Source organism: Macaca fascicularis, chromosome 4, assembly GCF_037993035.2.
Source record: "Macaca fascicularis isolate 582-1 chromosome 4, T2T-MFA8v1.1".
NCBI lineage: Eukaryota > Metazoa > Chordata > Mammalia > Primates > Cercopithecidae > Macaca > Macaca fascicularis.
Window position 1 is genome coordinate 70,420,108 of NC_088378.1, and position 24,165 is coordinate 70,444,272.

At 34.8% G+C, this 24,165-nt stretch overlaps 1 protein-coding gene across 9 annotated transcripts in view; it reads left to right on the top strand.

Annotated features, from left to right (window-relative positions):
• HACE1 (HECT domain and ankyrin repeat containing E3 ubiquitin protein ligase 1) overlaps positions 1-24,165 on the top strand; it is a 127,319-nt gene that overhangs the window by 63,557 nt on the left and 39,597 nt on the right. For all 9 annotated transcript variants that reach the window (XM_005552264.5, XM_045391283.3, XM_005552267.5 and 6 more), the window contains 9 exons: positions 1,742-1,892; positions 7,868-8,202; positions 8,707-8,775; positions 9,017-9,104; positions 15,913-16,024; positions 16,120-16,217; positions 16,399-16,486; positions 20,756-20,905; positions 21,436-21,632. In XM_005552264.5, the coding sequence (XP_005552321.1) occupies positions 1,742-1,892; positions 7,868-8,202; positions 8,707-8,775; positions 9,017-9,104; positions 15,913-16,024; positions 16,120-16,217; positions 16,399-16,486; positions 20,756-20,905; positions 21,436-21,632 (1,288 nt within the window). The remainder of the gene's footprint in view (positions 1-1,741; positions 1,893-7,867; positions 8,203-8,706; positions 8,776-9,016; positions 9,105-15,912; positions 16,025-16,119; positions 16,218-16,398; positions 16,487-20,755; positions 20,906-21,435; positions 21,633-24,165) is intronic.

Consider the following 24,165-nt stretch of genomic DNA (forward strand, 5'->3'; position numbering starts at 1 on the left):
CTTGAGACCGTCATTATGAGACTGAACAAAGTAGGATGAACACAGAAATCAAAACTTGAGACAAAATAAACTGTATATATATATTATATATAATATATATAACATATATAAAATATATATATATTTTAATTTTTTGAGAGGTGTCTCATTCTGTTGCCCAGGCTGGAGTGTAGTAGTGCGATCTTGGCTCACTGCAAGCTCTGCCTCCTGGGTTCTCGCTATTCTCCTGCCTCAGCCTCCCGAGTAGCTGGGGCTACAGGCACCCACCACCAAGCCCAGCTAATTTTCTGTATTTTTAGTAGAGATGGGGTTTCACCATGCTAGCCAGGATGGTCTCAATCTCCTGACCTCATGATCCGTCCGCCTTGGCCTCCCAAAGTGCTGGGATTAGAGGTGTGAGCCACCGCGCCCAGCCAAAAGAAACTATTTTAAAGGAAGGGGCCAGGGAAAGAAGAAGAGAGCTCCCTGCTTCTAGTGAGCAAAGGCAGCAACAACCTTGAGCTTCTACAGCCCTTGGTACTTACTGGGTAGAAAGAGCAGGGAGGAGGAGCTAATAATTGGTCAGCTGCTTGATTCACAGGTTCATATTATTGCTTAACAGGCTTCAGATGTACCTAATCACAAGAAGGTCGTGACTGCCCTCAGCATTCCTTCTGGGTGGCAGACGCAGTTTGTCGGTTTGCCAACATCCTGCATTTATGAGAAGAGTTTGCTGCTTACTCATATAGCCTCCAGTGGTATACTGAGTTGATCACAATCCTCACTCTTTCGGCCTCCAACATACAAAGATAAATCCTGCCGTTCTGCCCGGAAGTTCATGCAACTCTTTGCTTTGCTCCAACATTTGTGATACAAGATAACTGATGTTAGAGATTTCAAAATAAAACCACCATCAACCAACAAAAATATTTTGTTTAAAGATATATTATTAGATTCAGTACAAATTTAGCCTACCTCCTACAGTTTTTCTGTGGAAAGGTAATGATTGGTATTCATAATGTTGAGCAATCACAATACTGTGGGATTCTGAAGGGCTTTCTGATTAGTAAAAGTGAGTTTATGTTAATTTAATATGATTTAGTGTTAATTGAATTTTAGTCTTTTTTCATGGTAGGCGAATATTTCCTATATTTATGTAGAGTCATAAGGCAGCCTATTATATAGAGAACAAACCTAATGCAAATAGCAACTTTAAAATTATTCAATTTATGAATGTTCTATATGTGAATAATTGGTTACTATTCTGGGGTGGGAAGGGGATATGGGATTACGGATATAGTGGCGGAGAGTTCAGTTTAGCTTCTTCGTTAAAACAGTTGTGGGTTGGCCTAAGAATATGATGATTTATACCTTTGCTTCTCTGTGAAAATACAGTCAGACTTCTAAAGTATAAATTTAATTTACAAATATACTTTTGAAAGTAAAAAGTTTAGGGGTTGCCTTGAAGTTGTTGCCACAAGAAACCAAACTATTCTAAAGGAGTGATTTTCTTCATATTTTATGCTTTGATTATTGCTTATATTCTGGGTGCTTAAGAAATAGTAAGTTATTTATATGCAATTTAAATAATGTAACTTCCTGTTAAACCATTCTGCCTCCTATCATGATAGGAAAGGAATTTTACTCCAGTTATTATAATATGAAACAGATGGTCAGTGGGATGAAAGTGTTTTAAAATAAGTATTTTAAGATGTAATTTGTCTTACTCCATCTAATCTCATATTTTAATTTTTATTTTCAGCCTATCTAGCAATTATGATGCTCAAATGAAGAGCCTTTTAAGGATCGTGAGAATGTTTTGTCACGTCTTTCGAATTGGTCCATCCTCCCCCAGTAATGGAATTGATATGGGCTACAATGGGAATAAAACTCCAAGAAGCCAGGTGTTCAAGGTGAGAAAAGTATATGGCATTGTTAGGAAGATAGACGTGGAAGAGATGAATTTGACAAAGCATGCATTCATTAATCAGAAACCTCATGAACAGGTTGTAAGTTTGGTTTATACCCATATCACTTCTAAAATTAGGCACACCTTTCTCCTCTCAACTTAGTCTACTCAACAGCAAGTTGGTGAGCTTTCTGTATTTTTCTTACAAATAAAATGTTTTATTCCATTGGTGTTTTATTCTAAGGGTAGAAATAGTGTTTAAAATTAATTTCATTAAATTATAGGTTTTTAATGTAATATGCAGCCAGCATGCTTTTGAAAGAAATTTATTTCTTATTAGTGAGGAAATAAAATGCACAGTTTTTATTTAGATTTTAATATGATATGTGTGTTAGGTGTATCTGTATGTGTTTTTATAGTAAGGTTCTTTCATTTACTGGATTTGCTAACAGTTAATTCCTGAGATAACTGCAAGGAAGAGTTGTTGAGATAATTTTCTTAAAACATTTTGTATTGCTTCAGCTGCCTTTCTGAGCACATACGGGTGAAGTCCTTGGAAGATTCGTGTAAAACCCAAGGGAGTGTTGTTACTCATGTTAAATTATAATTTTATGAAGTAAACAAAATAAATATGACTATAATTGCTCTTGTTAATTGTTTTTGGGTGACATTTTAAAATAACAGATTTTAGAAAAATATGTAATTTAATAACTTCATGTTTTTTATTTATTCATGTATTTATTTTTTGAAATGGAGCCTCACTCTGTTGCCTAGGCTGCAGTGCAGTGGCACAATCATGGTTGACTGCAGCCTCGACCTGCCTGGGCTCAGGTGATGATCCCACCTCAACCTGCCCAGTAACTGGGACTAGAGGTGCATGCCACCATACCTGGCTAATTTTTGTATTTTTTAGTAGAGGTGGGGTTTTGCCGTGTTGCCCAGGCTGGTCTCGAACTCCTGGGCTCAAGCTCTCTGTCTGCCTCTGCCTCCCAAAGTGTTGGGATTACAGGCATGGGCCACTGCACCCAGCCAACTTATGTTTCGTTAAACAATCATTTGAGTATAAAATATAGGTTATTTATCAAAAAAGTGATATAAATGTTTTTATGTGCCACTTCCTTGAAAACTAGTTAGGATTGACAGCTTTGCTCTTTGTAAAATTCAAATCTAAATTAGTGTTCTATACTAAATGATTCTTTTCTTACATGGAAAATTTTTGCAGAAAGGTAAAAATAAAGTTTGCAAGAACTTTGACACTAGTAGATTAATACTTAGAATAGATATGGTAATCTTTTAGAAAGGTTATGTATAAATGTCCATCTGTTTTACTCTCTTTAAAAAAAGTCAGTCTAGGAAGGGAAGTTTTCAGCTATGTATGTATGTTTGTACATTGAGTGTGTATTTTTGGGTTTTTTTTTTTTTTTTTCCTTATTGTGCCACCTCCTGGAAGAATGAAGTTATGCATTTTTGTAATTCATGTGGCTTTTCATGTACCACTTCCTTGAACTCTAGTTAGGAGTGACGACTTACTGTCTTTGTAAGATTTTGATCTACATTATTGACCTAGTCTTTTTGTCAGGGCTGTTTTGAGCAAGCTTTACTGCTTCAAACATTCATATCACACAAAGTTGTTTTTAATGTGTTCTGACTTGGCTCACTTTGTTAGTGACGGAATCTACCCTTGATTTGACTTTGACTCATACTTTCTACTCACCTGTAATGATGAATATAAAATCAAATCAGGTATGGCTGTGGTCAGTATTATTCAAATTGAGTTAGATTTATTTAATTTTGTCTGATTTCTTTGGTTAAAGTTTCAATCTGCTACCTATTAGCTAGTATCAGAAAGTATGTGTTAAGTAGCCTCTCTATAGGTGATTTAAAAGATTTAAATATTGATTTAAATGTTAGTTTTCTACCTGATCAGTCAATACAGAAATAATAGAGTAGCAAAGGATATCTCTGTTTTTCCTTTTCAACTTATGTTTAAAAAATAGAACCCAGACTTCATGTTTTGTCATATATCTGTGATGTATATAATATATAAATACTTTCTTATTTCAAGAATTTTGTTAGTATCTTTGTTTCATTTTTTTAAGGTATACTTTCTACAGCATTGACAACTACTGTTTCTTCTCATCACTTATTTTCTCTTAAATTTTCAACTTTCATTTTGGTAAAACACTTAATTGCAAAACTCAGCTAGTTTTTAAACACATTAATGAGTATTAACTGTTAAAGAATTTATTTGTCTCTTTTCATCCAGTTTTATGAATGAAACATGGAATCTTTGGGGATTGACAAAATGATCTGCCTTCCATTTACAAGGATAAAAATAGAAACTGTACATTGTCATCCATGTGAATGAGGTCTCCTGTTCATTGTGGGGTGATTTCAAGTTGTAAAAATCTTTGCTAGTTACTGAGTTGCTGTGATGTTAGACTGGAAATACCATTTTAATTCTTACCACATTTTGTCTGAGGTAGCAATTGATCCCTAATTTCCATTTTATTAACAAGGTACTCTAATGCTACTTTATTGTTCAAATTAACTAATGGGTTTTCCATTAAGAATGAGTGGGTTTATAGGCCATGTGTTTTTAGTCGGTGAAATTGTTTAACATCCTGTTATTAGTTTTCTGATTTATTTTAGAAGTTCTTTAAGTTAGTCTTAACACATAGCCATTCTTTCAGCATTAAGAGATGTTTATCTAGTGCCTTGGGAACTTTGGAGCATTTGAAGGATAAGGTCATTTTTATTTTTGAAGCACAGTGAACATGGGGAAGACAATTTAGGCTTCCTGAGTCTTGCTGTGTTCTTTTTTTGTGAATAGTAAGCTGTGACTTACAATTTGGAAAATTTGGTAACCAAGAAAGATTGTGAAACTTTTAACTTTAAGATCTTATCTTGTGGGTTGTGGCATTTGACATTATCAGGTTAAGAATAGTCAGACTAACAGGATATCAAGGTACTATGAATGAACATTAAATTAATAATACTTTTCTGCCAAATTTATTCCTCATTTCGGCACTTCTTGAAATTTTAAAAAATCGTTCAGTAAGCTCGAGATTGTATATTTTGAAATATAACTTAACATGCTTATAAATCATGTATGATTGTCGTATCATTGTTACTATATATAGAATATAATTCTTCGGTAAGGATCACTCAATAATAATGAATGTGAAGCAGTATTTTCACAGTACCAAGAAACCTGCTAATATTTTCAGTAGTAATTGACTCATTGTTCAGTAACAATTGGTATGTATGGTGTATCTTATTTAATGTATTTGATTATTTATGAATATAGAAAGTATCATAGATACAGTATGCAGTGGTTTATTTTTAATTTTAAAATTTATTTGAATCCTTTTTATTGGTGGCTGCTACCATAGTTAGAAATTAAAGTTATTTTCATAGTATTCTTTTTGTGATTGAAGAATGAATTTTCTGAATAGATCTTCAAAGAGAAACTTCCTAGGTAAACTCACCTCAGGGTTGGGATTTAGTTTTAGTATATGTATGATTGAAGAAATAAAAGGTAAGAAAAGAGAGAAAAGTAAAGAAAAGTCCAGTGTGGCTTACTACTTATTTTTTTTCTCATTCTTCTAATTATTTGCTGTGTTCCTTTATTTAAAACTCTGGCTTTTCAGTATCTTTATTGTCATTTTTGCACATATCCATTTTTTTCTTTGGTGTTATTTCTGTACCCTTTCATTTTTTACACACTGTCAGTATTTGAAAATAGGGTTGCTGTTGGTTTAGACTCAGTGCTCATCTGCATGATCAGCCTGTGTTATTTCTTGCCTTAGGCCTTACCTCCTTTCAGTGTATTGACTTTCTAGGTTTTATCTTTTCTCATTTAGAGGCCAATTATTCTTTTTTCTTTCTGTTTCTAGCAGTTTTATATCACCACCTGTTCTTTCCATTTCAGAAGTTCATTTTCTGATATAAAGCTAAATAGCTGTGCTGACATAAGTTCTTTTCATCTTCTACAGCAGGTTCAATGTTTTGCTCATAAAGAGAAACTATAGTTTCAACTTGGGTCATGATTAGAATTTTCAGTGAAGGTATCTGTCACTATTTATGGCAGTTGGGTGCTTCTTGCCCTTCTTTAAGCAGTTCAGGGACCCCAAATCTGTCAACAGTTGTGAGTATGGAAGAGCCCTCATTGTGAGTGAGAGGGGTGCTTACTTTAACTTCAAAGGAGGGTATAATTTCTCTTAAAAAAGGAAACATTGTACTTACCCACCTACCTAGTGCATAGTACAGGTTGAGTGAGTGAACTAGGTTTTTGTTGATTGTAGTAGTGGTGGTTTTGTTTGTTTTACTGTGTTTTTCTGCTTTTTGGTTGAACGTGTAAATGAAGGCCTGAGGTGATTGAATTATTTGCAAATTCAGTTAGTAAAATATTTTCAAAAGGAGGATGTTACAGAAATCTGAAGAAAGGCTGAAAATGGCAGTGAAGGTATTTGTTAGATAATAATTGGGAAGAATTTCCTGACAGAATAGGTTATTCAAACATTTTCTAAGGTTCCAAATATGTTTGTATAATCTCCTTCCATAGCAGTCTTTAAAAGAAAGATGATTTCTTTCCTTGAAATATTTTAAAGGTGAGTCTTCCTGTAGCACATGGTCTAGTTTGTAGCATTCTGTAATCATGTCAGATTCAAAAAGTGAGATTAACTTGTATATTTATTTGCAGAAAGATAGCTCGTCATTCTCAATGAGAATATTTAAAATAGTATAGGATGAAGGGATTGTTTAACCACTGTAGCACTTGTAAACTATTGGAGACAGTATCTCGCTCTTTCACCCAGGCTGGAGTACCGTGACACGATCACAGCTCACTGTAGCCCTGACTTCCGAGACTCAAGCAATCCTCCCATTTCAACCTCCCAAGTAACTGTGACTACCAGTGCGTGCCCTTGTACCCAGCTAGAATAATAATAGGAAATGGTTTATTCTCTCCTTATCTTTTTTTTTCTTTAATAGAAAGCTGTTAGTCTTTACTTGGAATTAATAATTTGCTGCTCAGTGTTTTTTTTTTTTTTTGAGATGGGGTCTCACCCTGTCACCCAGACTGGGGTGCAGTGGTGTGATCTCAGCTCACTGCATCCTCTGCCTCCTGGGTTCAAGTGATCCTCCTGCCTCAGCCTCACGAGTAGCTGGAATTATAGGTGTGTGCCACCATGCCTGGCTAATTTTTTGTATTTTTAGTAGAGATGGGATTTCACTATGTTGGCCAGGCTGGTCTCAAACTCCTGACCTCAAGTGATCTGCCCACCTCAGCCTCCCAAAGTGCTGGGATTACAGGTGCGAGCCACCATCCTCGGTCTGCTATTCAATATTTTAATAGAAGTTTGGTAATTGTATTTCTTGTTTTAAAAAACACTAATTATTAGAAATGGATTGTGTCTGTAAATATACATATATACATAAATGTGTCACATTTTATAATTTCTTGTCAATAATTATCAAAATTCCAGGAATTATATGTAACAAAAAGAGCACAGTAAAAAAGCTGTTCATTAGGTTCTTTAGGGATTCTCATTTTTTAATGAGAAAAGACATTTGTTTAATTGAAAGTGGTTGACATTGATCATATTAATACAGAAAATGTTAAGACTGATTATAAATAATAATAATGTGTGCTTTTAAAACTAAATATTTGAAAATTAAAAGAAGAAAGATTGCTTGTGAACTTTTTGTTAGTTTTTCCTTTTTATTCCAAGGAATACATACATACAAACTAAATTATTACCATAAATGAAGCAATTGTCATTTATATAGCATTTGTATAATTTTGTTACTTATCTTTAGGCATTACCATCACATTAACTTGGGAAGATAGAAATATCTAGAGTAAATTTTCTCTTTTATAATATTTGTCTAGGTATGTGGGTTTTTTTTTTTTTTTTTTTTTTTGATCCTATAGTTAAGAATGATGTTTAAAAAACACTTTTGTTTTTCTCTCAGCCTCTGGAATTGCTTTGGCACTCATTAGATGAATGGCTAGTTTTAATAGCCACAGAATTGATGAAAAACAAAAGAGACTCAACAGAGATCACTTCTATTTTACTGAAACAAAAAGGCCAAGATCAAGATGCTGCTTCCATTCCTCCATTTGAACCTCCAGGACCTGGGAGCTATGAAAATCTGTCCAGTGGCACAAGGGAATCTAAACCAGATGCTCTTGCAGGGAGACAGGAAGCCAGTGCAGATTGTCAGGATGTTATTTCTATGACAGCCAACCGGCTAAGTGCTGTCATTCAAGCTTTTTACATGTGCTGTTCTTGTCAGATGCCTCCAGGGTAAGAAAGGTTTGGCTTATTATTATTTTTTCTCTGATATGTGATGTAAAGCAGTGATATTTTTGTAATTTCAAAAACAACAAATAATAATTTGTTGATTTAAAGTTTTCTTTTTGTTTTAAGATGCTCATACTAATCTAGATCTAGTAGGGAATATTTAAATTTTAAACAAGCAATATATATTATTACTTTGTAAAGTGGTGAATGTCACCTTGTATAGGATCTCTTAATTATGTATTTGAAATGTGTAGAGCAGAAATGCACCAAATTTCAAGATTTTTAAAAAGTCACTTGTTGATATTGTCTGCTGATGAGAAATTAGAATCATTTTACAAATTGGCTAGGCATACTTCAGTTTCCTAAACTTACAAAGAAGATCCAAAACCAAATTCTTTTTTTTTTTTGGTTTAGAAGCCAGTCCAGTTCAATATATATTTATCAAGAGTACTCTGTTTTATCACAAACTTTTGCCTGTGTATTCTGATTGATATTTACCCCCCACAGAATGACTTCACCTCGTTTCATTGAATTTGTCTGCAAACATGATGAAGTTTTAAAATGCTTTGTTAATAGGTAAGTTTTCTGGGGTTTGTGGACTACCCTGGAGCCTTTCCTCTCTTTACTTAGAGTTTCATCTAAACAGAAAAAATACTATTTCTCTTACCATTCAAAATATGCTCAATAACAAATGAAAGTTTAATAGATGTGGATTATTATATTTTTCTTCTGTTTCAGTATCAGTGTATCTGAATTTGCATTTCACTTAATTCTACTCATGCTTCTTGTCCATTTAAACAAAATATTTTTCTTTTAGAAATCCCAAAATTATATTTGACCACTTTCACTTTCTCCTTGAATGTCCTGAGTTGATGTCAAGATTCATGCATATCATAAAAGCACAGGTAGAAATTTTTCTTCATCTTTTTATTCTATCTAATGAAATTAATTTCTAAAATTCTAATATTGTTTAGTGGAATAATTATTACACTTCAGACATTCTATTGTAAGAGGAATGATTGCATGTTACTTTAATATGAGAAGTAAGTTTTCTTCAAGAAATACGTATAGAGTGCCTATTATTTGCAGAGGTCTGTACAAAAGCAACAGAACACATTGCCACATTTCCTGAAAGGAGCTTAATGAAACTCTTTAGTCCTATAAGGCTGATTGTCCTTTTGAAAAGGATTTTAGCCCCAAATACACTTGGGAAATTACATAACATATGCCCTTTGAAAATTTATAAATCACATTGGCAGCATGTTAAAAGGCTTTGAGAAGCCCTTTAGTAAAAATAGTGATTTAGCTTTGTTAATCCTCCAAACTTATTTGACCTGACCACCTTTCCCCTACCAGATGTGTATCTGTTCATTCCATATATCTCATGTTACATGAAGCTAGCTGGAGGAAAACTTGTTTTGCTGCTTACCAGCTATGTGAACTTTGGGCACATTTCCTAACATCCTTGAGCCCTTGGTTTCTTCATCTACAAAACAGAGATAATGACAGCAGCCTCATATAACTATTGTCAAGAATAAATTGTCAAGAATGACTGTGATATATGCTCAATAAATGGTAGTTGTTTTGGAGATAGAAAACTTACTTCCTTTCTCTAAGAGGATTCTAATTCAGTCTGGCTGGGGAGATAATAAACATACGTATAAAACAGTGACTACATTACCTGGATCTTTAGGAGTTTAAGGGAGGAAGAGCTGGCTCTGGCATCTGTAGTCAAGGGAAATTTCAGAGGAGGCAGATTTTAAGTTACGTTGAGAAAGCTTGAAAAAATATGCAACATTTTGATGGGAGTAAACAAGGAGGGAGAAGTTTCTAGCCAGCTTGTGGGCTGGAGCATGTAGACAGAAAAGTGTATAAAACTGTAGTATTGCAGCAGAAATTTTGTGTAGATAGGAGCACGATAGAGTTCTGGAAAGGTAGATTGGTGTCATCCAGTGATGAGCCTTGATTTCCAGATCAAATAATTTTCTTGGTTTGCTAGGCTGTTAGAAGCCACTGATACCCTTGCTTTAGGAGAATGGCATAATTCCGGCAAAGTTTTAGAAGATAATTTGCCAGATATGTAGGACAGACTGTAGGCAATGGTTTGGTTAGTAGTTGTAAGATAATAAATACGATAAGTGGTTTTTAATATCTTTAGGGACACTTGTCCTTTCAGAAGTTAATCTATGAACTAATTTTTATACAATTATGCACAAGTGTATAGAGGGATCTTTTGACATCTGTTTAATAATGATAATGTGAAAGAGAAGGCAGTAATAATAACTTACATTTACTGAATGCTAATTTTAGGTCAGGTGCTGTGTATTTGCCTCCATGAATTATTTTGTTTTCTTAACCATTGTGTAAGATGGCTGCTCTTTTTTTCTAAGCTGAAGTAGTTAAGTAACTTGTTTAAGTCATTCTGCTACTAAATGGGAGAACCACAATTTAAAAGTCTGTCTGGTTCTCAAGTTCAATTTCTTTCTTTTCTTTTTTCTTTTTTTTTTTTTGACAACAGGGTTTCACCTGTCACTTAGGCTGGAGTGTAGTTGATCTCAGCTCACTGTAACCTCTGCCCCCCGGACTGAAGTGATCCTCCCAGCTCAATCTTTCAAGTAGCTGGGACTACAGGTGCATACCAACACACCTGGCTAATTTTTGTATTTTTTTCTAGAGACAGGATTTTGCCATGCTGCCCAGGCTGGCCTTGAACTCCTGAGCTCAAGTGATCCACCTGCCTTAGCCTCCCAAAGTGTTGGGATTATGGCCATGAGCCACCACTCCTGGCCAAGTTGTTTCTTGACCTACACTGTATGATACTGTTCTGGGGCAAATGAGATAACAGGTGAAAGAAGGTGAGATAACAGGTAAAATCTCACTATTTTTGAGAGAGAGTCTTCTGTTTTTAATACAGGTAGGTGCAAAAGTAATTGCGGTTTTTGGCAATTACTTTTAATTGCCAAGTTAAAATTGTCAAATTAATTAAAATGGCAAAAACCACAATTACTTTTGCACCAACTTAATACTGTCTCTGATTTTACTTTCTATTCCTTCTTCCCTTCCTGGACAGTTTAGTCAGAAATCATCTGTATTAGGTATCCACTCTGTTGACCCAGAGAGCGGGGTGTTTGTTGCCTGACTAGGGTGAGGAGGGTGTCTACATGTGTAGTGATGGCCTAGTGTGGGGTTTTGGAGTTTGGATGTGATTAAGAAGGTGTCCGTGTAGAAGAGGGTCCCAGTGTGAGTCATGCGGGTTAGAGTGGCATAAGGAGGATTTCCATATGGGAGTGGTTGCAGCTGATCAGTGCTGTCTGATGAAGCCCCAGTGGGGTAGAGGGCATCTATGCAGTGGAGGGACCATGCCAGCTATTGGAGATTGGTAACAGACCAAGGGAGTGGGGTTGCAGGTTGATCAAATAAGCAAGTATGAGAGTCTTAACTTCTCGTTGTTGGAGAAAGGAGTTACAAAATGGAGGAAACTAGAAGGAACCTTCTGCCGAATTAGAGTTACCAGTTTGAATTTAGTTTTAAATCTGCATAGATACATGTAGCAAACCTGGCACCTAGCTCTTGGTCTCTCAGTGCCATTCTCAATGAACCAGGGCTCCTTGGAGAAATGGCTAATTCCAGGGCTAGATCAGGGAAAGTATAAAATAAGCCTGCAACATCTTATTATGTAAGAAAGTAAGGAAGTGTTCAAAGACTGATGGGGTTATGTTAACATGACTCAGAAGACAGCTTGAATGGACTCGCACTACCAAATTTGGAAGAATTTGAACATCAAAATAAAGAATGATGGCAACATAAATAGGAACCTATGAGTCTGTACTGAAAAAATTAATGAATAAATGGAAAGTTTGATGAAGGGTAGGATGATTACACAGTCTCAAATTATCTCCTGACAGAATAATTACAAAGAGAAAAAGGATGCCTTACAGGAGAGAAGCTTGACAGTGATCAAAACACACATAGCAGTGTGCCGGCTGATAGGATGCTCTGAGGACAACATGGCATCACTTCTGTGATATTCCTGCCAAGAATACACACCTAAAATCTAATCATGAGAAATCATCAGACTAAATACAGTTGAGGGACATTCTACAGAATTAACTGGCCTGTAATCTTTAAAACTATCAAGGTTATGAAAATTAAGAAAACATTGAAGAAATATACCAGAGTGAAGGAGACAGGACAGGACAATTAAAGGCAGTTCATGAATCATGTTGCAATAAAAGGACATTATTGGAAAATTGGCAAGACTTGAAGTGGGGTCTGATCGTAGTGATGTTATCAGATGAGTTAATTTCTGGTTTTGATGGTTGTTATCTAGTTATAGAGGAAACTTCCCTTGTTTGTAGGAAATAAACACCTAAGTGTTTATAGGGGACTGGACATTATATTGGCAACTTTCTCTCACAGCAGAGGAAAAAAAAAGTACTTTGTACTCTACTGTACTTAGAAGTTTTCTGTAACTTGGAGATTGTCCTCCTCTAGAAAGTTAAAAACAGCAACTACCTCTGCTGAGGGATAGACTTCTTCTTCTGTTGGTGGTTTTCAGGTGGCCAGTACTTAAAGGGAGAAACATTTTGTCTTGCTATACAAATGCTATTAAGAGGAGCCTCTATAATCAGTCCTGTTTTGTGAATTATTTATGGAAATGCAGGTATTCTAGAAAGTTTACATACAAAAATGTGCCTTTTGGCTGTGTAGGTGTTTGTATATGTGTGTGTGTTTTGATCTTATAGATATTGTGTTAGGTTTTGAAGGTAGCAGTTTGTACCTTTTAATGTTACACTTGAATTACTTGAAAAGGGTCCATTTGTTTTTATTTCTCGGTTCACATTTCATAGATAAAGGATATAGTTTAATATTTTATAATGGGCAGTAAGTTTTCTTTTAAATAGTTATTGGCAGTAATTTTAACATTGCTGTGAATGACAATAAGAACAATATCTATTTATTGAGCATTCCAGGTATTGAGTATTAGAGCATTAGTATAAATGCTTTTAGTCTATTTTTATCTTTGGTAAAATGGGGACAAAAGTCCCTTTTTCTCATAGTGTTGTGAGGGTTGTATGTGGTAATGCATTGTAAAGTGCTTCAAAAAGTACCCGGCTTATAGGTGCTTAATAAATGTTTGCTAATTTATTATTATAATTATGAGTATTATAATTATCATAATTATTTTCTTTATTTGAATTATTTAATTTAATCCTAACAGCTCTTGAAGTAGGTGTATTCTTTTCTGTGTTTTACAGATGAGAAAACTAAAGTTCTGTGAGGATTAATAATTTCCTTAAGATAAGTCTAGTAAATGACAGAGTGAGGGATTCTCAAACCATGTTTATCTGACTTCAAAGCCCATACTTAAATAATTGCTTCTGTGTAATGTTTTTTATTTCCTCTTAAACCAAACTTTTAGAAATAGTTAGCATTAGAATTTCAAGTGCTTTATATTTCAACTTGTTAACTGAAAATGAAATATTTAATTTATATGTATAGTAATGCATATAACATGTAACACCAGTGCTTTATTAAGAATGTGGAAGACTGTTAGAAGTATGGACAGAATTACACATTTAACTTTAAAAAGGTAGCATTTATCCTTTTCTTACTGAAAGCAAATATTAAAAGGCAGAAGTTCTTCTCTCATCAATCATACTGTGTTTTTATTAAGAATTAATAACAAGTGATATTTGAATCTTTAAAAAAAAACTTATTTAATTTAGCTCAGATGAAGAAATTTATTGGTGTCCTAAAAGCCACCTGGAAGATAACTTTTTTGTGGTGTTGGATGGTATTCATCATATTGATCTCTTGAAACTCTTAGCTTTTGTGATGGTATTGCACCACCTTGGTTCTCCTTTGACTTTTCCCGCTGTCTGTATCATTTGCTAAGCAAATTCTCAGTCGTGACTTGTGATCATAAACTTCTTTATTCTTGGTGTTTGTTCTCTGTGTCTTTCATCTCTTGAACCTTATACTGTCTCCAACTTCACCTTTGTTCATGGCTTTATTTTCAGTATCTCAGCTGCATCACTGTCCAGTATCTCTTTCTAAATCCCTAATAGTTACACCCCACTATATCTTTAAACTCACGATACGTAAAATCTTACTCATTATATTTCCACCAGCACCTTCTAGGAGTGTGGGGGTAGGTTATGGGGAAAGGGCTTTTCCGCTTTAAGTTATTTCTATTAATAAGTTCTATCTTGCAGAGCTCTTACCTTACTTTTTTGTTTGTTTGTTTGTTTTTGTAGAGATAAGGTCTCACTTTGTCACTCAGGCTGGAGTGACAAGGTGAGCACACTACAATTATAGCTCACTGCAGCCTTGAACTCCTGGGTTCAAGGATCCTCCCACCTCAGTCTTTTGAGTAGCCAGGACTGTAGGCGCATACCACCACGCTTGGCTAATTAAAACTTTTTTTTTTTTGGTAGAGACAGGGTCTCACTGTTGCCCAGGCTGGTCTCAAACTCCTGGGCTCAAGCGATCCTCCTGCCTCGGCCTCTCAAAGTGCTGGGATTACAGGCATGAGCCAGCATACCCAGCCTCTTCTCTTAATGCTTATTCAAAGGAGTAGTATCTCTCAGATTGACTTCATTGTTCCTCTTTGCTACCACGACCAGGGCTTCTATAGCTCATGCTTCATTGTTTAGAACTTGATATTTTATTTTTATATATATATATATTATATTGTGTTACTCTATGTTAGTCTCATCTCTTTAACTGTATTAAACAGTTTTTAGCAAGTTCATGGAGTTTTTACTGCTCTTATGTTACATGCAGTGTTGGTACATACTACGTACTCGATACTTTCTGATTAATCAAAAATTATAGATCACTTACAGTTTGCTTACCTGGCAGAGGAACAAAAAGGAGAGATTTTCTTTGCTATTCAAGAGATCTTGTTCTTCAATTTTTATTGTGGAGAATGGGAAGGGATAACAAATTCCATTCCAGTTTCTGCATATATTCTAAAGGATAGAAATAAGAATAAAGTTAGGAGTAAGAGACTGGGAGTGGTGGCTCATGCCTGTAATCCCAGCACTTTGGGAGGCTGAGATGGGTGGATCACCTGAGGTCAGGAGTTCGAAACCGGCCCGGCCAATATGGTGAAACCCCATCTCTACTAAAAATACAAAAATTAGCCAGGCATGGTGGTGAGTGCCTGTAATCCCAGCTACTTGGGAGGCTTAGGTAGGAGAATCACTTGAACTCAGGAGGCAGAGGTTGCAGTGAGCAGAGATCACGCCACTGCACTCCAGCCTGGGCAACAGAGTGAGACTTTGTCTCAAAACAACAACAACAGCAGCAATAAACCAAAATAAATAAATAAGATTAGGTGTAAGAGATTATTTTCATGAAAAATTAAATGGAACATGCAACATAATTTTTCTGGGTGTGAATAAATATGTTCAATTACATATCTGATATTACGTTCTGCGACATAACCAAATTTATCAAGTCTTTTGTGTTGAAAATGTAGGAATTAAAAAAAATACATTTCTCTAGGTAGCCAAGCTATTTCAGCTAAGTTCTGCCTTTTTGTGAATAGTTACTAATGTTAAAACACATTATTCAGTAACTCCTTATTATAAATAAAGATCTAAGGATGGTTATTTGTAGAAAAGGCATTTAACATACTAGTAAATCTGATAATTAGATAACTGATATACTGCTAACATGTTTTACTCTTATTTTTTGAGCTAGCCTTTTAAAGATCGCTGTGAATGGTTCTATGAACATCTGCATTCAGGACAGCCAGATTCAGACATGGTACATAGGCCAGTGAATGAAAATGATATCCTGCTGGTTCACAGAGGTATGCTTAACAAAGAAGCTGATGTATGTGTGAACCACAAAGTGCTTGTTATTGTAAGTTTTAATATGTAAAATTAACCAATGCTACATATTTAGATTCTATTTTTAGGAGTAGCTGTGAAGTTGTGTCAAAAGCAAATTGTGCAAAGCTAAAGCAAGGGATTGCTGTACGGTTCCATGGAGAAGAAGGCATGGTGGGTATAAAAGATGATGATGTAGAAATCACTGTATGTAAAGAAAGATTGAAATGCCTTTTGAATAAAGTTTAATGTTCAGTTGATAAAGGAAGAAACTTTATATTTAAATTTTATTTAGAAAAAAATTTCCCAGTATAACATATTTCTGTTGATGCTTAATTTTATTTCTTGAATTCAGGGTCAAGGTGTTGTGCGTGAATGGTTTGATATTCTGTCCAATGAGATAGTCAATCCTGATTATGCATTGTTTACCCAGTCAGCTGATGGTAAGTTGTATGGTCTAGTTGACTTTTTCTGCAACTTGTCACATTTTTCACACTATTTCAGTACATTTTATTTTTGATTTCCACAGCAGACCTGTGAGCTAGGTGGGATATTCTTATTTTATAGATGAGAAAACTGAAATTCAGAGTTTTTATCTGCATTCACACAGTTAATAAGTAGTAGAATCATAAGTGGAACCTGACTCAGTCTAACCTTTTTTCCTCTTAACAGCTGGTTCCCAGATGCTTATCTCAAGGACTAGTGTTGGCCCCAAGGAGGTTTCTTATCAGTCCTTTATAAAATAAAACTAAATTTGCTCAATTTAAGGATTATCCTTTAGTCTACTTTTTTTGAGTTAGATTTTTCATTTCATTAAAATTAATGGTGCTTGTAGATGGCCTTAAACAAATACAAGTCCCTATTTGGAAAAATAAAAATTTGCTAACTCTATTTGAGTTTCCAAGTTTTAAAATATATTGGTTAGGAAAACCAAAGTCTAGAAATCATGATGTAAAATTTCAACTCTTAATCTATTTATATATACTAACTTTATTTTCAGTCATTTTAAGAGATCAAGACCTGGCTACTATAAAGCTCTTATTTAACCATATACAACAGATAATTAACCCTCCTTGTTGAAATGGTGCTTGTGACCTATAGAGTTTAATTTGCTATTGTAGACTAAATGGAAATAGTTATCTCATTTGTGTGAGGCATATTTGAGAGCTCTCTAACTTAATAAAGACATATTCCAAGTGAAGGTGGGATTTCAGTTTTCAAATGCTTTGCACAGTCGCTCGTTTTTCCTGAAAATCTTTTCTTTCCCCAAATGTTTACATTCTTTTATCAGGAGAGAATACTTCATTAATGGTAGCTTCTGATTGCTTCCAACCAAACTAACAGCAAATCCCTATTTGATAAGAAGGATGATTTTAAGGGAGGCATGTGGGAGCGGGCTGCAACAGAGCTAGGCTGCTGCAGGCATTCATCCCTGTGATGGGCTTCTTGGATACACTTTGAGTATTTGCAATTGCATAGGAACATGGAACTGCCTGCTTTAACTTGGTAACCTTTGATTCTTTGCTCTGAGGTGAATTTGGTGTCTTTGTGAATGACAAGTTCAATGAACCCCTGAGTTTAATTATTTAGGCCTAATCTTTGAAGCTAGATCTAGCATTATATTTTAGACTGACTTCTTCTCTTTATATCCTTTATTCTAAGTCTACTTAGCTTAATATCTGAAAAACAGATTTGGTGTGGAATCATTAGTTGAGGTACTTCCTTAATGTTATAGATTTGTAGCAGAGCAAATGTTGAAGTACATAGACCCATAAAGTTGTTGTTGTTGTTGTTGTTTTCCTTTGAGACAGAATCTCACTCTGTCACCCAGGCTGGAGGGCAGTGGCGCAATCTTGGATCACTGCAACCTTGACCTCCTGGGCTCAAGGAACTGTCTCACCTCAGCCTCCCGAGTAGCTGGTATGGCTAAGGTGGGAGGATCACCTGAGCTGGGAGACCAGTCATGGTGCCTAGCTAGTTTTTGTATTTTGTAATTTCTCTATTCTTTTTGTGGAGACGAGGTTTCACGATGCTGCCCAGACTGGCCTCAAACTCCTGAGCTCATGCTGTCTACCCGCCTCGGATTACAGGTGTAAGCCACTATGTCTGGCCAGACATTTTGATTTATGTCTTTTGTAAGCCATATCGGTCTCCTCTTTGGGGTCATAGTATTAATAAATTAAAATCAAGCTGAAATATTTTCACACTCTTAGGTTTAGTTGACAAAGAGAATTACATATAGGAATCAAGAATTTCTAAATGTGGCAAATGTTTGGGTAGACCTGATATCTATAATAATTTTTTTAAAAACTTGTTTTCTAATGAAATTAAGATGCTTACAGTAGTGAAATAGTATAGTTGTTATGAATTTGTCATTTGGGTTTATACATGGTGAGAATCTTGACTGCTGTTCTTTTGATATGATCTTGGGGCCAGTAAACTCAATTTTCTGCACTTTCGTGTCCTCATTTAAAAATGGTGATACCTGGCTGGGTACGGTGGCTCACGCTTGTAATCCGAGCACTTTGAGAGGCCGAGGTGGGCAGATGACAAGGTCAAGAGATTGAGACCATCCTGGTCAACATGGTAAAACGCCGTCTCTAACTAAAAATACAAAAATTAACTGTGCATAGTGGCATGTGCTTGTAGTCCCAGCTACTTGGTAGGGTGAGGCAGGAGAATTGCTTGAACCCAGGAGGCGGAGGTTGTAGTGAGCCGAGGTTGCGCCACTGCATTCCAGCCTGGTGACGCGGCGAGACTCCGTCTCAAAAAAAAAAAAAAAAAAAAAGATGATAACCTGTGTTTTGTAATGTGGTAAGAATTCAGTTAGCTAATATGTGAAAATGCTTTGTCGGTGCCTGGCATATAGAAAGTATAAATATTATATGCTATTATTATCATTACATGAAAATGATATTATTGTATACTAGGATTTTTCTGAGAGCATGAAAACAGTTGGAGGAGTAACAGCTATATATATGTTTTTTGAACTTAAAATTTATCATAAACTTTTAATTCTATTTAGAATTTTCTTACTCCTTTTCTGAAGATTTTCTCCCTATATGTTTCCTTTTTTTAAAAAAAAAGTCTCCTTATCCTTTTTAAGTATCTAGATTTCTCAGAAAGTAATTAGAGAGGGAATTAAACACAGAGCTAGGGGAGGAAAATAGAGTCATCAAAAATCTTTGTAGCCCTAATCATTCATTGTTTTAACAGGTAAAAAATATTTGTGGTTATTCTCAGAATATTATATTTTTGGGATTATGATTATATTTGTCTTTGAAGTCTGCCTTTATCTCACAAAGCTTTGCTTTGGCTTTTAATATCAAGTCTTGCTTCATGACAGGGAATTATTCTCCAAAGGTCCTTAACAGTGAATGATGAGACTCACATGACTTACTAATACCATAGGCTTCCAAATTTGTACCTTAATATCTAAATAAACTAGTCAGCAGTTTAACCTGGTGTCAGCACTGAGAAATCAAAGATCAATGAAACACAGAGTGAATTATTGTCAAAATGACTAAACATTTAACTTTCCAGCACATTTCTACCTTTTATTTTTCTTTGATGCTATTTCATTAGGTTTATCAGTTACTTCTTTTAGCCCAGGCATTTACAATAGTAGTATGTAGCATGAGCTCATTATGTCTTTGTTGAATGAATGAGTGAATTTGTAATATGAATTAGTGGCCATCACGGAAAAATAGGAAAAGAAAGTTATTTAAAGTTGAGGTTTTGGCATTAGGTTTTAACTTTTAACTAGTAGTATTTTTTTTTGAGACTTTTCTTTTTTTATGGTGGTGAAATACACATAAAGTTTACCATTTATATTGTTTGAAAGTGTACAATTCAGTGGCATTTAAGTACATTTAGTGTTGTGCAACCATCGGGCACTATCTATTTTCAGAGCTTTTTCATCACCCCAAGCAGAAATTCTGTACCCATCAAGCAGTCTCTCCCATATCCCCTTTCCTCAGCCTGAGGTAACTACTAATCTACTTGACCTATCTATAAATTTGCCTATTCTAGATGTTTTATAAAAGTGGATTCATATTCCATTGCATTGGATTTTCATTGTAATTGGTAACTATTGCCCCGCATGTTTACTTTCACCTCAGAGGTAATTGTTAGAAAGACTTGGTTACCTTGTGGACTGAGGTGATTTTCTAATCATTGTTAACAGGCATCAAGTTCGTTGACTAGGCCTGTCACTTAACAGTTGTACATTTACAATTTTTAGTTATTCTCATAGCGTTCTACTCCTGAAGAAGCAAAAAATACTTACTGCACTGGCACATACAGATGAATGGGATAATGTCTGTCCTAGCGAACAGCCTATTGCCATACTGCCTAGGAAACTGTGTATATGTGCTTGTGTGTGTGTGTGTGTGTGTGTGTGCAATCCTCTGCTGTATTATTTCCGGAGTGTCTCTAATGATCATCCAACTAATTTCAGTCAAAAGTACTCTAAAATTTTCTCTCTGGTGTAGATTACTGTGATAAATATGTGTGAATTAATGGTTATCTATACTTAAAATTCTACTTACCACCTGTTATATATTCCACAAAGAACATTTCTCTGGAAGTTTGTACACAATGTCACCTTAGCTTTCCTGAAGTTGTATGTGAATTAGTTTATCTGCATTGAAGTGATCTTTCTTCTGCATATAGATTCTTAATAATATATTATTTTGTATTTATTTCAATAGGAACAACTTTTCAGCCTAATAGCAACTCTTACGTAAATCCTGATCACTTGAACTATTTTCGGTTTGCTGGGCAGATCTTGGGATTAGCATTGAACCATAGGCAGCTGGTCAATATTTACTTCACACGATCCTTCTACAAGCACATTCTTGGTATGGCTCTATTATTATTTCTGTAGACATTTATTTATATTGTTTTCCTTTCAGTTTGAGGAAAACTAGATAAGCAGTAGCATTTTGGATGAGATAATTTTTATTTTGATTGGAGACCATCTGTATATGTAAGGCATTTGAGGTTTGAAGGAGAAAAAAAATGACCTACCTTTTTTTTTTCCAAACACTTTCAGCTAAGTTAGGTTTTTTTTTTCAATTTTAGTGTGTGTATGTTTATGCTAAGAATACATTTCAATATGAATATACTTAAGATAATTGGCACTTTTGAAGTTTATAATAACTTCCTGAATAGCTATTTCAAAGAAATATTACATTGTAACAATGTGAAAGAAACACAGGCTTAATTTAACAGACTTTCAAATTCAGGAATCCATTTAAAATATGCTGTGAATAGGATTATATTATATTTTGCAGTTTCGCAGAATATCTGTAGAGGGCAGTATTTTACCATTAAATAGATAAGGGAAGGCAGAAACAGACTATAACTGTTGTATGTTTGCATTTTTTAGGTATTCCTGTAAATTACCAAGATGTGGCATCCATTGATCCAGAATATGCCAAAAATTTGCAATGGATTTTAGATAATGATATAAGTGATCTGGGTCTAGAACTAACTTTTTCTGTTGAGACTGATGTATTTGGAGCAATGGAAGAGGTGCCTTTGAAACCTGGGGGTGGGAGTATTCTTGTGACACAAAATAACAAAGTGAGTATTTCAGTTTTTACCTTAACCATTGTTTGTAACTTGGCTCTGATAGTTTGCTACTTACTCTAAATTCTTCTGGTGCTTGTAGAAAAACTACAGTATCATAACAGATAAAACATTTAAGTTAATAAAACCATCAAATGTTAGATTTTGAATTAGAAAGGATTATTTTGATAATTGTGCTAGCTGTGCTGAGGTGGTTCCTAAAAAAGTCTAGAGCACTTCAGCTGATAATATAAATTGGGCATATGCATTTTGAGAAATTTGATTAGAAATGTAAACTTAAATGAAGATAATATTTGCAAAAATTGCTCTTTCATGTTTTTAAAGTGTGATATTAAATAATTCTAATAGAGAAAAGAAATGCCAGTGTTTAAGCTTTCCACATACTTTTGGGATCCAGTAATTTTGTTCGACCTTTTGATATTTTTTTGACTTTATAACTTGATTATTTATTTATTGAGATGAAGTCTCACTCTGTCGCCCAGGCTGGAGTGCAGTGGTGTGATCTCGGCTCACTGCAACCTCTGCCTCCTGGGTTCAAGCGATTCTCCTGCCTTGGCCTCCTCAGTAGCTGGGATTATGGGGGTGCACCACCATGCCCAGATAATTTTTGTATTTTTAGTATAGACGGGGTTTCACCATGTTGGCCAGGCTGGTCTCAAACTCCTGACCCCAGGTGATCTGTCCGCCTCAGCCTCTCAAAGTGCTGGGATTACAGGTATGAGCCACCACGCCTGGCCTTCTTTTTATTTATTATTACATCTCCTCTATACGTTTTATTTAAAAATCTTTGCATGTGTTTTAAATTTCACTGTTCAAAGTCATAATATGACTTTAAGATTTAATACGGTTTGATGTTTTAATATGTTATATGGGATATTTGGAATTAGAAAATATCGTATAATTTCTAGTTCTGTTGCTTACAAGTAGCAACTTCTGGTTAAACAATGCTGAACTCCCCTTTTTTAAGCTGAATTATAATTCCAAGACATCTTCAGAATCAATTAGCTATAAGAAACAATGTTCACTGAGCCATTTTTAAAACTATAGATTTAGTAAAATGTGGATTATTTTAAAAAGGGTTATGTTTAACAATTCTTCGAATTCAGTTTTCTGTAGAGTTGGGATAATAGTACCTCCCATACAGAATTGTTATTAGCATTTTGTAAAATGAAAAACACAGCACAAAAATTAGTTGTATTGGGTAGTTTTCTATAAAAATAGGTTCTTAGTTTCAGATATATAAAGGGAATTAGAAACTTATTAGCAAGCTACGTAATTTTACCTTTTGAAACTTAAGATACTATAGTATACAAAAAAAATGAGATTGAATTCTTGGAAATAAAGTCAGGAGCTGAGTTCTTTCACATTCATACTTAGAAATTTTAAATTCTACTCTCTCATTTTACACGAAATGACACTAGGCCTAAAGAATTAGTGGCAAAACTGGGGCCAAAACCCAAGCCTCCTAATTTCAAGTCTAATGTTCTTCATACTGTATGCAAAATTAGTTGTGTTGAGGAAGAATTTACTTGATTTTTAATGTAAATCATGTTAAGCTGTAGAAGGTTACAATAGTAAAACACTTAAATTAATTTTTAAACCTATATGATTTGCCAGTGAATGAAAATATTTTTAGAATCTTTTTTTAGATTGTTCACCTTGTAGCATGTTTATTTTTTTATTTTACACTGGAGACCTACCCTCCGTTAAGGGTAATGAAGTCACAGAATCTTTATTAAGCAAATGATTGTCTTTGATAAGAGAACTATAAACATGATTCTTATCTGTGAATACTATATCTGGGTGAGATTTGTCACTCGTTTCAGTTATATTTTATATGACAAAGTAGAAAGATCCAGTAACAATGATATTCCAGTGCTTTGGGAGGCAGAGGGATTGCTTGGGGCCAGGAGTTCCAGACAAGCCTGGGCAACATAGTGAGACCTCGTCTCTACAAAAAATAAAAAAAATTAGCCAGGCTTAGTTTTATGTGACTACAGTCCTAGCTATTCTGAAGGCTGAGGTGGGAGGATCACTTGAGCCCTGGAGCTCGAGGCTACAATGAGCCAAGATGACACCACTGCCCTCCAGCCTGAGTAACAGAGCAAGATCCTGTCTCTTAAAAAAGAAAAAAAATGTTTGTATGAGGTATATCTAAATTTATACTTGCATCTCCTAGCAGCACCCCCTCTTACCGTGACATGATTTTTGTTTAGATTTTTAAAATATTGTTAATTTTTTTATATTTGTGTATTTTAATGAAATCTAGAAAGAAGGAAAATATTGACTAAATAAGAATAAGAATATGCTCACATTCCTCAATGTGAGCCTTCACATTCCTCAATATACCCTTCATTGTGCATCTCACCAGAGGCGGGAATACCATTTTAATATTAAAGAGCTTGAAACTTTAGTTTCTCAGTTTAATACTTTATATATTTACATTTTGTTTAATTGCTTGTGATTAGAGGCTAACTTTTTAAAATAATTAGGAGTGTTAATAGCAGGGTCTTGATTATTAATGTTA